At 42.6% G+C, this 13,651-nt stretch overlaps 1 protein-coding gene across 1 annotated transcript in view; it reads right to left on the reverse strand.

Annotated features, from left to right (window-relative positions):
- Window positions 1–4,914: 4,914 nt before the first annotated feature.
- Window positions 4,915–13,651, reverse strand: part of LOC137379187 (dipeptidase 1-like) — a 40,523-nt gene continuing 31,786 nt past the window's right edge. Inside the window, exons 7-10 of the mRNA XM_068049901.1 lie at window positions 11,075–11,159; window positions 10,905–10,980; window positions 10,672–10,807; window positions 4,915–5,328 (exon numbers count right to left, since the gene is read on the reverse strand). Of these exons, the coding sequence (XP_067906002.1) occupies window positions 5,164–5,328; window positions 10,672–10,807; window positions 10,905–10,980; window positions 11,075–11,159 (462 nt within the window). The 3' untranslated portion in view covers window positions 4,915–5,163. The remainder of the gene's footprint in view (window positions 5,329–10,671; window positions 10,808–10,904; window positions 10,981–11,074; window positions 11,160–13,651) is intronic.

Here is a 13,651-nt window from a genome sequence, read left to right on the forward strand (position 1 = left end):
CATGGATGTCCAGTTTTGCATTGCTAGATCTGTTCGAAATCTATCCCATTTAGCACAGTGGTAGTGCCACATAACACGAAGGAGGGTATCCTCATTGTGAAGGCGGGTCTTCGTCACCACAACGATTGCGCGGTGGTCACTCATACCAATACTGTCATGAACAGATGCATCTGCGGCAGGCAGATTGGTGAGGATGAGGTCAAGTATGTTTTCCCCTCTTGTTGGTTCCCTCACCAGCTGCCGCATCCCCAGTCTAGCAGATATGTCCTTTAGGACTCGTCCAGCTCAGTCAGTAGTGGTGCTACCAAGCCACTCTTGGTGATGGACATTGAAGTCCCCCACCCAGAGTACATTCTGTGCCCTTGCCATCCTCAGTGCTTCCTCCAAGTGCTATTCAACATGGAGGAGTACTGAATCATCAGCTGAGGGAGGGCGGTAGGTGGTAATCAGCAGGTTTCCTTGTCCATGTTTGATCTGATGCCATGAGACTTCATGGGGTCCAGAGTCGATGTTGAGGACTCCCTCCCTACTGTATACCACTGTGCCGCCACCTCTGGTGGGTCTGTCCTGTCGGTGGGACAGGACATACCTGGGGATGGTGATGGCAGTGTCTGGGACATTGCCTGTCAGGTATGATTCCGTGAGTATGACTATGTCAGGCTGTTGCTTGACTAGTCTGTGGGACAGCTCTCCCAACTTTGGCACAAGCCCCCAGATGTTAGTAAGGAGGACTTTGCAGGGTCGACAGGGCTGGGTTTGCCTTTGTCGTTTCCGGTGCCTCGGTCGATGCCGGGTGTTCTGTCCGGTTTCATTCCTTTTTATTGACTTCGTAGCAGTTAGATACAACTGAGTGGCTTGCTAGGCCATTTCAGAGGGCATGTAAGAGTCAACCACATTGCTGTGGGTCTGGAGTCACATGTAGGCCAGCCCAGGTAAGGACAACAGATATCCTTTCTTAAAGGACATTAGTGAACCAGATGGGTTTTTACAACAATCGACAATGGTTTCATGGCCATCATTAGACTTGCTTTTTAATTCCAGATTTATTAATTGAATTCAAATTTCACCTTCTGCAGTGGGGGGATTTGAACCCATGTCTTCAGAGCAATAGCCTGGGTCTCTGGGTTACTAGTCCACTGACAATACCACTATGCCACTGCCTCCCCTGTGTAAAAGGGGCTCCCAATTCACTATGGCCTGTTTTGTGACACCGCCTGAGACCCATTTCACCCTAATCTCATTGAACACTAGCATAAAGAATGCAGTTTGTCCACCAGTAGGATTAGACCTCCAAGATTCTGTTTGTTAAAGTCAAAAGATATCTATAGCTGCTTTCTCACTGATATTTATTTGCTAAGTGCACCCAAGACATTATATGGCTTCAGATTCAGTCAAAATGAAAGACTTGCATTTATACAGTCCTTTCACAACCTCAGGAAATCCAAAGCTCTTTACAGCCAATGAACTTATGAAGTGTAGTCACTGTTGTAATATGGAAAACCCGGCTGCTAATTTGCACACCGCAAGCTCCCACAAACAGCAATGTGATCATGACCAGATAATCTGTTTTTGTGATTTGATCGAGGGATAAATATTGGCCAGGACATCGGGAATAATGCCCGTTCTGTTCTTCAACATCATGCCATAGGACGTTTTAACTCCACCATGGAAAGCAGACAAGGCCTCAGTTTAATGTCTGATCCAAAAGACGGCACTTCCAAAAGTGCAGCACTCCCTCAGTATTGCACTGGAATGTCAGCCTAGATTTTGTGCTCAAGTCTCTGGAGTGGAGCTTGAACCCACAACCTTGTGATTCAAAGGTGAGATTGGTACCAACTGAGCCACAGCTGACTATTTATTTGTTTTAAATGTACTAATGTCTTGTGAACAAACATCTTAGCATATAATGAAAATAGATTCCTATTTTCCATCTAAGTGATACAATGCAAGAATGGCAACTAATGCTGTTAGAGAGTGTATATATAAATGTTACAACGTTCCTCGGACTGCTGCTCTCTCCGCATCCTGAGATCCACACTCAGTGCTATGCGCCGCCACATACACACACTGGACCTCTCTCTCCAGCAGCACCACCTCACCTTATTTCAAAGCTGTTCTACTCCACAGTTTCATTTCATCTTTCGTCTCATCCGATGCATTAAGAAAAAACTTTTTTTCTTCCTTTCAGGTGTCAAGGAACGCAAGCTCCAGCAGCTGATGGGAACGAATGCTGCTCCGGATCCTCTTTCCGCTTCATTTCCCTCTGACCCCAACCCTTCTGATCTGACCCCTTGCCGTGTATTCAATATACCCTCTGACCTCCCCCTCTCTGATGCTGAACGTTCTGTACTCAGCAAAGGTCTCAGTTTTATCCCCTTACGCCCCCACCTCAATGAATTTCGCACTCGGCATGACATTGAGCTCTTCTTCCATCGCCTCTGCCTCCGGGATCACTTCTTTGACCAGAAGTCCTCCTCCCGACCAGCAGACCCTTTCATCCGCCTCCAGCATTCTCCCTCTACCTGGACCCCTCCCCCTGGCCACTTACCCACTCTTGATCTCTTCATTGAAAACTGTCGGCGAGACATTGGTCATCTCAATTTCTCTGCCCCCCACACTCACTCTAACCTGTCCCCCTCTGAAATTGAGGCACTCCGTTCTCTCAGGTCTAACCCCGACAAGGTCATCAAACCTGCAGACAAGGGTGGTGCTGTTGTTGTATGGTGTATTGACCTCTACCTTGCAGAAGCTCAACGCCAACTCACAGACACTTCTTCCCACCTCCCTCTGGACCATGACCCCACCACCGAACATCAAGCTACTGTCCAAAGGACTGTCACTGACCTAATCTCCTCTGGAGATCTTCCCCCTACAGCTTCCAACCTCATAGTCCCACAACCCCGGACAGCCCGCTTCTACCTCCTTCCCAAAATCCACAAACGGGACTGTCCCGGCAGACCCATTGTGTCAGCCAGCTCCTGCCCCACTGAACTTATTTCTTCCTATCTTGACTCTATCCTTTCTCCGCTAGTCCAGTCTCTTCCCACCTACATCCGTGACTCTTCTGACGCCCTACGTCATTTTTACAATTTCCAGTTTCCTGGTCCCAACCGCCTCCTCTTCACTATGGATGTCCAATCGCTCTACAGCTCCATCCCCCACCAGGATGGTTTGAGGGCTCTCCGCTTCTTCCTGGAACAGAGGCTCAACTAGTCCCCATCCACCACCACCCTCCTCTGCCTGGCTGAACTTGTTCTCACATTGAACAACTTCTCCTTCAACTCCACACACTTCCTTCAAGTGAAAGGTGTCACTATGGGTACCCGCATAGGTCCTAGTTATGCCTGTCTTTTTGTGGGATATGTCGAGCATTCTTTGTTCCAGTCCTACTCAGGCCCCCTCCCCCAACTCTTTTTCCAGTACATTGATGACTACCGGTGCCGTTTCCTGCTCCCGCCCCGAACTAGAAAACTTTATCAACTTTGCTTCCAATTTCCACCTTTCTCTCACCTTTACACGGTCCATCTCTGACACTTCCCTTCCTCGACTTCTCTGTCTCCATCTCTGGAGATAGGTTGTCTACTAATATCCATTATAAGCCCACCGACTCCCACAGCTACCTCGACTACACTTCTTCACACCCTACCTCCTGTAAGGACTCCATTCCATTCTCCCAGTTTCTCCGTCTTCGACGCACCTGCTCTGATGATGCTACCTTCCATGACGGTACTTCTGGTATGACCTCCTTTTTCCTCAACCGAGGATTCCCCCCCACTGTTGTTGACAGGGTCCTCAACCATGTCTGGCCCATTTCCCATACCTCTGCCCTCAGTCCTTCCCCTCCCTCCCAGAACCGTGACAGGGTTCCCCTTGTCCTCACTTTCCACCCCATCAGCCTCCATATCCAAAGGATCATCCTCCGCCATTTCCGCCACCTCCAGCGTGATGCCACTACCAAACGCATCTTCCCCTCCCTTCCCCTGTCAGCATTACGAAGGGATCGTTCCCTACGCGACACCCTGGTCCACTCCTTCATTACCCCCACCACCTCATCCCCGTCCCATGGCACCTTCCCCTGTAATCGCAGGTGGTGTAATACCTGCCCATTTACCCCCTCTCTCCTCACTATCCCAGGCCCCAAACACTCCTTTCAGGTGAAGCAGCGATTTACTTGTACTTCTTTCAATGCAGTATACTGTATTCGCTGCTCACAATGTGGTCTCCTCTACATTGGGGAGACCAAGCGCAGACTGGGTGATTGCTTTGCGGAACACCTCCGCTCAGTCCGCAAGCAGGACCCTGAGCTTCCGGTTGCTTGCCATTTCAACACTCCCCCCTGCTCTCATGCTCACATCTCTGTCCTGGGCTTGCTGCAGTGTTCCAGTGAACATCAACGCAAGCTCGATGAACAGCATCTCATCTACCGATTAGGCACACTATAGCCTACCGGACTGAACATTGTGTTCAATAATTTCAGAGCATGACAACCCCCCATTTTACTTTCATTTCTAGTTGTTTTTTCTTTTTTACATTTTTTACAACCCTTTTTTTTTTGCATTTATTTCATTTCATCTTAGTTTGTTCAGTTTGCTTACCCACTGTTTTTTTTTCATGTTTGCACTTGCTGCTGTTCAATATTCAGTCCGTTAACACCTTTTCTGTACTAATGCTTTGTCTTTCAACACACCATTAACATATTGTTTGCTTTTGCTGCATGACCTTTTGGTCAGCTATGTGGCCTTGTCCAATCTACACCTTCTCCTTTGTTATCTCTTGCCCCACCCCCACCTCACTTGTTTATAACCTGTGACATTTTTAATATTTGTCAGTTCCGAAGAAGGGTCACTGACCCGAAACGTTAACTCTGCATCTCTTTCCACAGATGCTGCCAGACCTGCTGAGTGGTTCCAGTATTTCTTGTTTTTATTTCAGATTTCCAGCATCCGCAGTATTTTGCTTTTATTATATAAATGTTTAGGGACAGGTTTAGTAAGACATGTGATATTAGTAGTATGAATTGGTAAATCTTTTTTCTTGCCAGCTCATTTCCTAGGTACAGATGTAATTGTCTTTTAGTGAACTTCCTGCTCTATATGTTTAATGTTATAAATCTATTTCTAATATTGCATCTTTCTAATTATTACATTAAGTTCTGATTACTATTTAGAAAACAATGAACATAACTGTGCTGATAACATGAATAATAGTGCAGGGAAGGGGAGGAGCTGCAGATGGGTAGCCGAGAAATGTTCTGCATGGGCTCTGCACCTTATCCTGATCAATGACATCATTTGATGGCATGTTGGTTTTCTGAAGCTGTCTGCTTACCTGCAAAACACAAATTGATCTAGTTAACCTTATGGATACACTTGTGATGTAATTCAGTTTAATACAGAAAATCTTAAAATGCAATGGCCCAGAATTTGTTGGGGGGAAAAAAGCATCTGAATAGTACATGCTGCTATTAATGTGCAAATCGATGAGTAACTTGTAGCAAGGAAGACATACCCTGTGAATTGGGAATTGGCACAAGTTGTTCACCAGTTTGAGCCACTCCACTGTTAGCTTCACAAAAAGGGTATCTAGTACTTAACCTCCCTGTGAGTTTCATGAACCAGCTGCATTTGAACATTAATTGCCCATTAAACTAGCTACAGAAAGTTAAGTCTAGTGGGCAAAACATTTTTGGGCTCAAGGGTACAGCAGCTAACAGGGCACACAGGTGAACCATACAAGATTCTGAAGGGGCTTGAGAGATTGTCTCCCCTGGCTGGGGAATCTAGAATATGGGGGCAGAGTCTCAGGATAAGGGGCCGATCATTTTGGACTCAGATGAGGAGAAATTTCTTCGCTCAAAGGGTTGTGAATCTTTGGAATTCTCTACCCCAGAAGTGTGTGGATGCTCCATTGTTGAATGTATTTAAGACTGAGATGGACTGATTTTTTGTCTCTCAGGGAAACAAGGGATATCGGGAACAGGCAGGAAAATGGAGCTGTGGTCACGAATCAGCCATACTTGTATTGAATGATGGAGCAGGCTGGAGGGGCCATATGATCCTATTTCTTATGTTCTTAGATGCCCCTTTCCAGAAAATTCTGGGCCAATGATTTTAAAACTGCTAAATGCGAAGAAATTTACTATTTATAATGCTGTACTGTATATTTGTGTAGTACTTCCAGCCCAAGAGAAAGAAAGGAGATGCTTGAAGTGAAAATGGAGGGCTTGCATTTCTTCTAGTAATCAGCAGAGTAAACGATCTTGGCAAGGAAACCTCGAATCGGTGACAATAATCCTTGGTCAAAACATCTGTCAGTATCATTTGAGACTTTCTCTGGTATTGCTCTGTATTGGTTACCATGAAGATGCCACCATCATTGACCAATTTCTTTTGCATTCCTTGAGTAATTCCTCTAATAAAGTTCTTCTTAATTTTGAAAAATATGATGGCACTAAATTTATGTAAAACATTACACATTCAATATGCAGTAAGATCATTGGGTTAGGTTAAAATCTGTTCACATTAGCAATTCCTCTAATGTATTTATCACACCTGTGTGTTGTAAAAGTAATCCTCTTGCAAAAAAAAGTAAAATTCTGAATATGAAGGGGAAACTGACTTTTTGTTTTGTTTACAGTCCACAGTAATCATCCTAGTTTTAAATGTATCATCCTCCAATGCTATCTCATTAACTTGGTCTCAGTTACACTGGAAATGTTTTTCCATATGAAAACATTACAGGCACCTTTATCTATCAATAGCATTATTAAAATAGAAACATTACCAAGAGCGTGCGATGACTACTTAAATATATGTTATCTAACGCTTTAAGATTTTATCATAATTGATTAAAACATCCAGGAATCTGTCTGTATCAGCAGAGATCTTAATCTTAGAAGTTTTCATTTTGCCAGGTTATTGCCGGAACTTAATCCAAATAGTGATATTAAACATGCTCTTGTATTAATTCTTTCAGCAATTAAAAATGCCAAATTTTCTAAAGACCCCCGATAAACCATAACAAAATAAATTGAGATGTACTATGCCTACTATTCTCTATACATTGAGTTCCTAATGCCAGTTGTGCTGCTGTTGGGAATAATCAGGGAGTTGCGCTATGTAGTTTTTACTGGTAACCAGCTAGAGGGCAACACTGGCATAATTCTCAGGCAAGTCCTGCACCAGAGACATGATAGGAAATTCAAAGAAGGAGGAAATACGTCTGAAAAATAATTGTCTAAACTTCACCAAAAATATAAATATGAACACCTGAACAAGCACCCTAGTTTAGAAAACTGTGTCAGGCAAACCCCACCACCTGCCAAGACTGAGGCCCACATTATTTCGCCACATGAATATAGAAACATAGAAAATAGGAGCAGGAGTAGGCCATTCAGCCCCTCGAGCCTGCTCCGCCAATCATTATGATCATGGCTGATTATCCAACTCAGTAGCCTGTTCCCGCTTTCGCCCCATACCCTTTGATCCCTTTAGACCCAAGAGCTATATCTAACTCCTTCTTGAAAACCTACAATGTTTTGGCCTCAACTGCTTTCTGTGGTAGTGAATTCCACAGGCTCACCACTCTCTAGGTGAAGAAATTTCTCCTCATCTCAGTCCTGAAAGGTTTACCCCATATCCTTAGACTATGACCCCTGGTTCTGGACTCCCCCACCATCGGGAACATCCTTCCTGCATCTACCCTGTCAAGTCCTGTTAGAATTTTATAGGTTTCTACGAGATCCCCCCTCACTCTTCTGAACTCCAGCGAATACAATCCTAACTGACTCAATCTCTCCTCATACGTCAGTCCCACCATCCCAGGAATCAGTCTGGTAAACCTTCGCTGCACTCCTTCTATAGCAAGAACATCCTTCCTCAGATAAGGAGACCAAAACTGCACATAAGATTCCAGGTGTCGCCTCACCAAGGCCCTGTATAATTGCAACAAGACATCCCTGCTCCTGTACTTGAATCCTCTCGCTATGAAGGCCAACATACCATTTGCTTTTTTTACCGCCTGTTGCACCTGCTTGCTTACCTTCAGCGACTGGTGTACGAGAACACCCAGGTCTCACTGCATATTCCCCTCTCTAAGTTTATAGCCGTTCAGATAATAATCTGCCTTCCTGTTTTTGCTACCAAAGTGGATAACCTCACATTTATCCACATTATACTGCATCTGCCATGCATTAGCCCACTCACTCAACTTGTCCAAATCACCCTGAAGCCTCTCTGCATCCTCCTCACAACTCACCCTCCCACCCAGTTTTGTGTCATCTGCAAATTTGGAGATATTACATTTAGTTCCCTCATCTAAATCATTAATGTATATTGTGAATAGCTGGGGTCCTAGCACAGATCCCTGCGGTACCCCACTAGTCACTGCCTGCCATTCGGAAAAAGACCCATTTATTCCTACTCTTTGTTTCCTGTCCACCCACCAATTTTCTATCCATCGCAATACACTACCCCCAATCCCATGTGCTTTTCCTTATGTGGGACTTTGTCGAAAGCCTTCTGAAAGTCCAAATAAAGTACATCCACTGGCTCCCCCTAATCAACTCTACTAGTTACATCCTTGAAGAATTCTTGTCGATTTGTCAAGCATAATTTCCCTTTCGTAAATCCATGCTGACTGCCCGATACTACCACTGTTCTCTAAGTGCTCTGCTATAAAATCTTTGATAACGGACCCTAGAATTTTCCCAACTACCGACGTCAGGCTGATTGGTCTATGATTCCCTGCTTTCTCTCTACCTCCCTTTTTAAATAGTGGGGTTACATTAGCTACCCTCCAATCTGTAGGAACTGTTCCAGAGTCTATAGAATCTTGGAAGATGACCACCAATGCATCCACTATTTCTAGGGCCACGTCCTCTGGGATGTATACCATCAGGCCCTAGGGATTTATCGGCCTTCAATCCCATCAATTTCCCCAACACCATTTCTCTGCTAATACTGATTTCTTTCAGTTCCTCTCTGACTAAGCCCCGTGTTCTCCAACATTTCTGGTATGATATTTGTGTCCTCCATTGTGAAGACAGAACTAAAGTATGCATTTAGTTGGTCAGCCATTTCTTTATTCCCCATAATAAATTCCCCTGTTTCTGACTGTAAGGGACCTACATTTGTCTTCACCAATCTTTTTCTCTTCACATACCTATAGAAACTTTTACAGTCAGTTTTTATGTTCCCCGCAAGCTTGCTCTCGTACTCTATTTTCCCCTTCTTAATCAATCCCTTGGTCCTCCTTTGCTGAATTCTAAACTGCTCCCAATCCTCAGGTCTGTTGTTTTTCCTGGTAAATTTATATGCCTCTTCCTTGGATCTAATGCTATCTCTAATTTCCCTTGTAAGCCATGGTTTGGCTACCTTTCACGTTTTACTTTTGCGCCAGACAGGGATAAACAATTGTTGCAGTTCATCCATGCGCTGTTTAAATGTTTGCCATTGCCTATCCACCGTCATCCCTTTAAGTAACATTTCCCAATCCGTCATGGCCAACTCGCGCCTCATACCTTCGTAGTTTCCTTTACTAAAATTCAGGACTCTTGGCTCAGAATCAACTACATCACTCTCCATCTTGATGAAGAGTTCTATCATATTATGGTTGCTTGGCCCCAAGGGGTCTTGCACCACTAGATTGTCATAGATATTAAAACTTAAAATTGCAAGCCCCTGACTGGAAATACATTTGCATGGTACCAGACACTGTTGGAACAAGGGACAATGGACCATGCGCTGACCCATTCAACCAACAATGGACTTTTGATTATCAGACGTTGAAGGTGAGGGGAGCTAGCATTCCAGTTGGACTGCTCAGAAAGCAGAATCCACAAAACACAGAAGATGTGGTTAGACCAGATTTAGTCAAATGACTAGCTGGCTGTTGTAATTTGAACTTCCAACAGAGTGTTTGAAATCAGAAAGCTCCTGGTTTGAGATAACCTCTCTCCTGTCTGCTCTCATCTCGTTTCTCACCAGCTTTGGAATCCATTGAAAACACGTGAACCTCAAAGAGAGAAAAGTCTCCTACATGAACAAGGTTGAGAACAACACTGGGCCCCAACGATCAGCAAGACTAACTACAATAAAGTGAGCTCGACGCACAGTAAACAAGAAACTCTTCTGATATCGCCTGAAACCCCTCTCTACTCTATTTTCCTCTCCTCTTTTCTGTCCCTATTTGCATGTGTATATTGTGTGTGCATGCTAACATGAGCGCGCGTATATCTGTAGGCTTTAACCATATTACAGTTTAAGTTTTAAGAAATTTAATAAACCTGAGAAAACCTGGTGTGTTGGTTTCTTTGCCTTATAATTGGAAAGCTGTGAACAAGGATTCACAAAAGGGGAGCTCAGAACACAGTGTGTTTAAAATAAAACCCTGTTACAATAAGACCAGCTAAAGAAAGCAAAAGAGCCCAAGACACATTTCTCACCCGGTCGTAACAACTGCTATACATTGGTGTTGAGAGATTTGGGCTTAATAAGGAAATACATTTTTTGCATTTATAATAAAATACTATAATATATTTCTTATTAAAATGCAACTTAATTAACTTTTTGTAATGTCTATGGTTACAATTTCTAACTAAACAGGATAGAGGTTGTATATTCTTATATATAATGGAACTCAGTTTTGTAAATCTGTTGAAAAATTGCTTACTTCTTCAGCTTTCTTAAAAACTCGTAGAAAGTTTAAACCAAGCAGCTTTTTAATGTTATTATTCGTCCAATTACGTTGGAGAAGCTCAGCAATTAAAGCAGGATATTTTGAAACATCTTCCAGACCAATAGGACCCCTTTTAAATTAAAACAAAAGACATGATTATATTTCTTCCCATTTCAACAAAGAAATAATTCTAGGCTCAAAATCAGAATCAACTGCCATCTAGGTACCTTTCAAAACCGTCAAAGTCACTACCGATGCCCACGTGATCTGAACCAGCCACATTTTGAATGTGGTCAAGATGGTCTAAAATTAAAACAATAAATAATTTAAATAGTAAACAATACACAGAGAATTTCATCTGGTCTCATCATTCAAAATGGTCACAGGTCATACTAACCTGCCACTTGGGATAAGGTAGCAGTCCCGTTACAAGAAATAAAGTTAGGATAAAAATTTACCATCACAATGCCTGAATTATTTGCCTGAAAAATAAACAAAACAGACAATTTCTGCAATTAAACTGTATTTGAACATAAAATCACAGGACACCAGAAGTTACTTTAAATTTTTTTTAGGTGGTATGATCCAGTAACTCGCATCATAGAATCATGAGTACTTCTTAATTCGAGCAAAACCCAGCACTGCATTAGATAATGATGACTAATATATGAACTGAGCTAAATTTCAATTCAATCCATTGTTTGCAAGTTAATGGCTGCAAGACAATCATTTAGAATTTTAATATCTTGGCATGCTAGGCCCCCACCTGCCAAGAATGAGACACATTAATTTTGTCATGAACATTGATTTTACACTGCTACTGGAGTGAAGAAAGGACTTGTTAAACAGATCAGCCGTGGCTGGAAAAATCATTTGCATATTAACAGATGGTGATTGGAAGGACAAAGGACCATTCCCTGACACATTCAACCCACAGTGGACCTTGATCACCAGGTATTATGTGTAAGAGGAGCATTCCAGAGACTGTTAAAGTGATACAATCCAAGACGTGGTCAGACCAGTTAGTCACATGACTAATCTGCTTGGCAATCTGGAGTTTTCGGAATTGTACAAACAGTTTGAACGGAGAGTTTCTGTTTACTCCTGAAGACGCATGAACCCCAAGAGAGAAAAGTCTCCTACAGCAGACAAGGTTTAAGAAGAATACTGGGCCCCAATGAAAAGCAAGATCTACCTACAATCAATGACTCTACAGTGAGCTCGAAGAATCGTAACAAAAACTCTTCAGATATTGCCTCAAACTTTTTCACTTTATTTTTCTTCTGCTCTTTTCTGTCTCTATTTGCATGTGTGTATCGCGTATGCATGCTAGTGTGGGCACGTCATGTATCCGTAGGCGTCAACCAAATTAAACTTTAAGTGCAAGTTTAAATTTCTACTTTTCTTCTTTAAACCTAAGAAAGCCTGTTTGTGCTAGTTTCTTTGCGTTATAATTGGAAAATGGTAAACAAGGATTCACCAAGGGGGAGCTAAAAACACGGTGTTGTAAAAATTTAACCCTGTTACAGTAAGACCAGGTGAAGGCTGAGAGGGAACCCTAGACACCTTTCTTATCGGGTTGTAACAATCTGCAGAAATGAAAAATCAACATCAAATTAATGTTATTCATTTAATATCAGAAATAAATTATGGATTATAGCTAATGTGCCTGGTAAAATAATGTATATGTTTATGGGGTAAAAAGAAAACTATAAATACTAAAAATCTAAAATGAAATGCACAGTGAATAAATCCGTATCTGAAAAAGAAAGCTGGGTTAATGTTTTGGTGTAATCCTTCAGTATCCATGGTTTTATACACATTTAGAGTCCTAAGGAATAAAGTATTCAATGTGTCAAATTAGTTCTTTAACTGTAATAGGTGATGAGCCAAAGGCAGGTCGACCTACATTGCAAGGGGATTGAAGTACAAGAATAAGAATTTTGCTACAATTGTATAGGGATTTGATAAGATCACACTGGAGTACAGTGCACAATTTTGGTCTCCATATCTAAGGAAGGATATTCTTACTTGCCTTGGAGGCAGTAAAGGCCTGCTACCTGACCCAAACCCGACAGGACCTGATGACATGCATTGGGTTCGGGTCGGGTTGCTCTTCCGGGTCTGGCTTTCAGGTTTGGGTCGGGCTGGGTCCGGGTCGGGGACACAGTCTTACTTGGACTTGAAAGGTTGTTTAAAAAGATGAAGATTGGAGCCACCAAGTCAGTGATTGTTTGGTCACGAGTTAAACAAAATCCCATGGAATTGTGCCAGACATGTTGTGCCACACTGTACCAGTATCTATATTGCTTAAAATAAACACAGCAATTGCCCGAAGGCTCAGAAAATATTATATGTTGCCTAAGCTCCTGCTTTACAGGTTGAAATACTTGCTGCAAGGGATTCCAGTGAGCAGCTGAGATGCAGAGACCAGGAAGGTCCTGAGTGATTAATTATGAAATATACAGTATTTATATAAAAAATATAAAATGATCACCGTCAGGACTCTAGTCTACACACATACTGTACTGTACTGTATGTGTGTAGACTAGAGTCCTGACAGTGATCATTTTATATTTTTTATATACTGTATATTTTATAATAATTAATCACTCAGGACCATCCTGGTCTCTGCATCTCAGCTGCTTACTGGATAAGTTTGCAGCAAGTATTTCAACCTGTAAAGCAGGAATCTTGGTAATGGAGAAGGATATCTTCTGAGCCTTCGGGCAATTGCTGTGTTTATTTTAGGCAATACAGATACTGGTACAGTGTGGCACAACCTGTCTGGGCACAACTCCATAGGTTTCTGTTGAACTCGTGGCCAAACAATCACTGACTTCGTGGCTCCAATCTTCATTTTTTAAAACAACCTTTCTTTCAAGTCCAATTACAGTTTTTGTTGCTTATCTGCACAAACTGAAAAAGTGAAAAACGGATTCGGAATCGGAAGGTAGGTAAAGTGAACATTCTG

Source organism: Heterodontus francisci, chromosome 17 (assembly GCF_036365525.1).
Source record: "Heterodontus francisci isolate sHetFra1 chromosome 17, sHetFra1.hap1, whole genome shotgun sequence".
Taxonomy (NCBI): Eukaryota; Metazoa; Chordata; class Chondrichthyes; order Heterodontiformes; family Heterodontidae; genus Heterodontus; species Heterodontus francisci.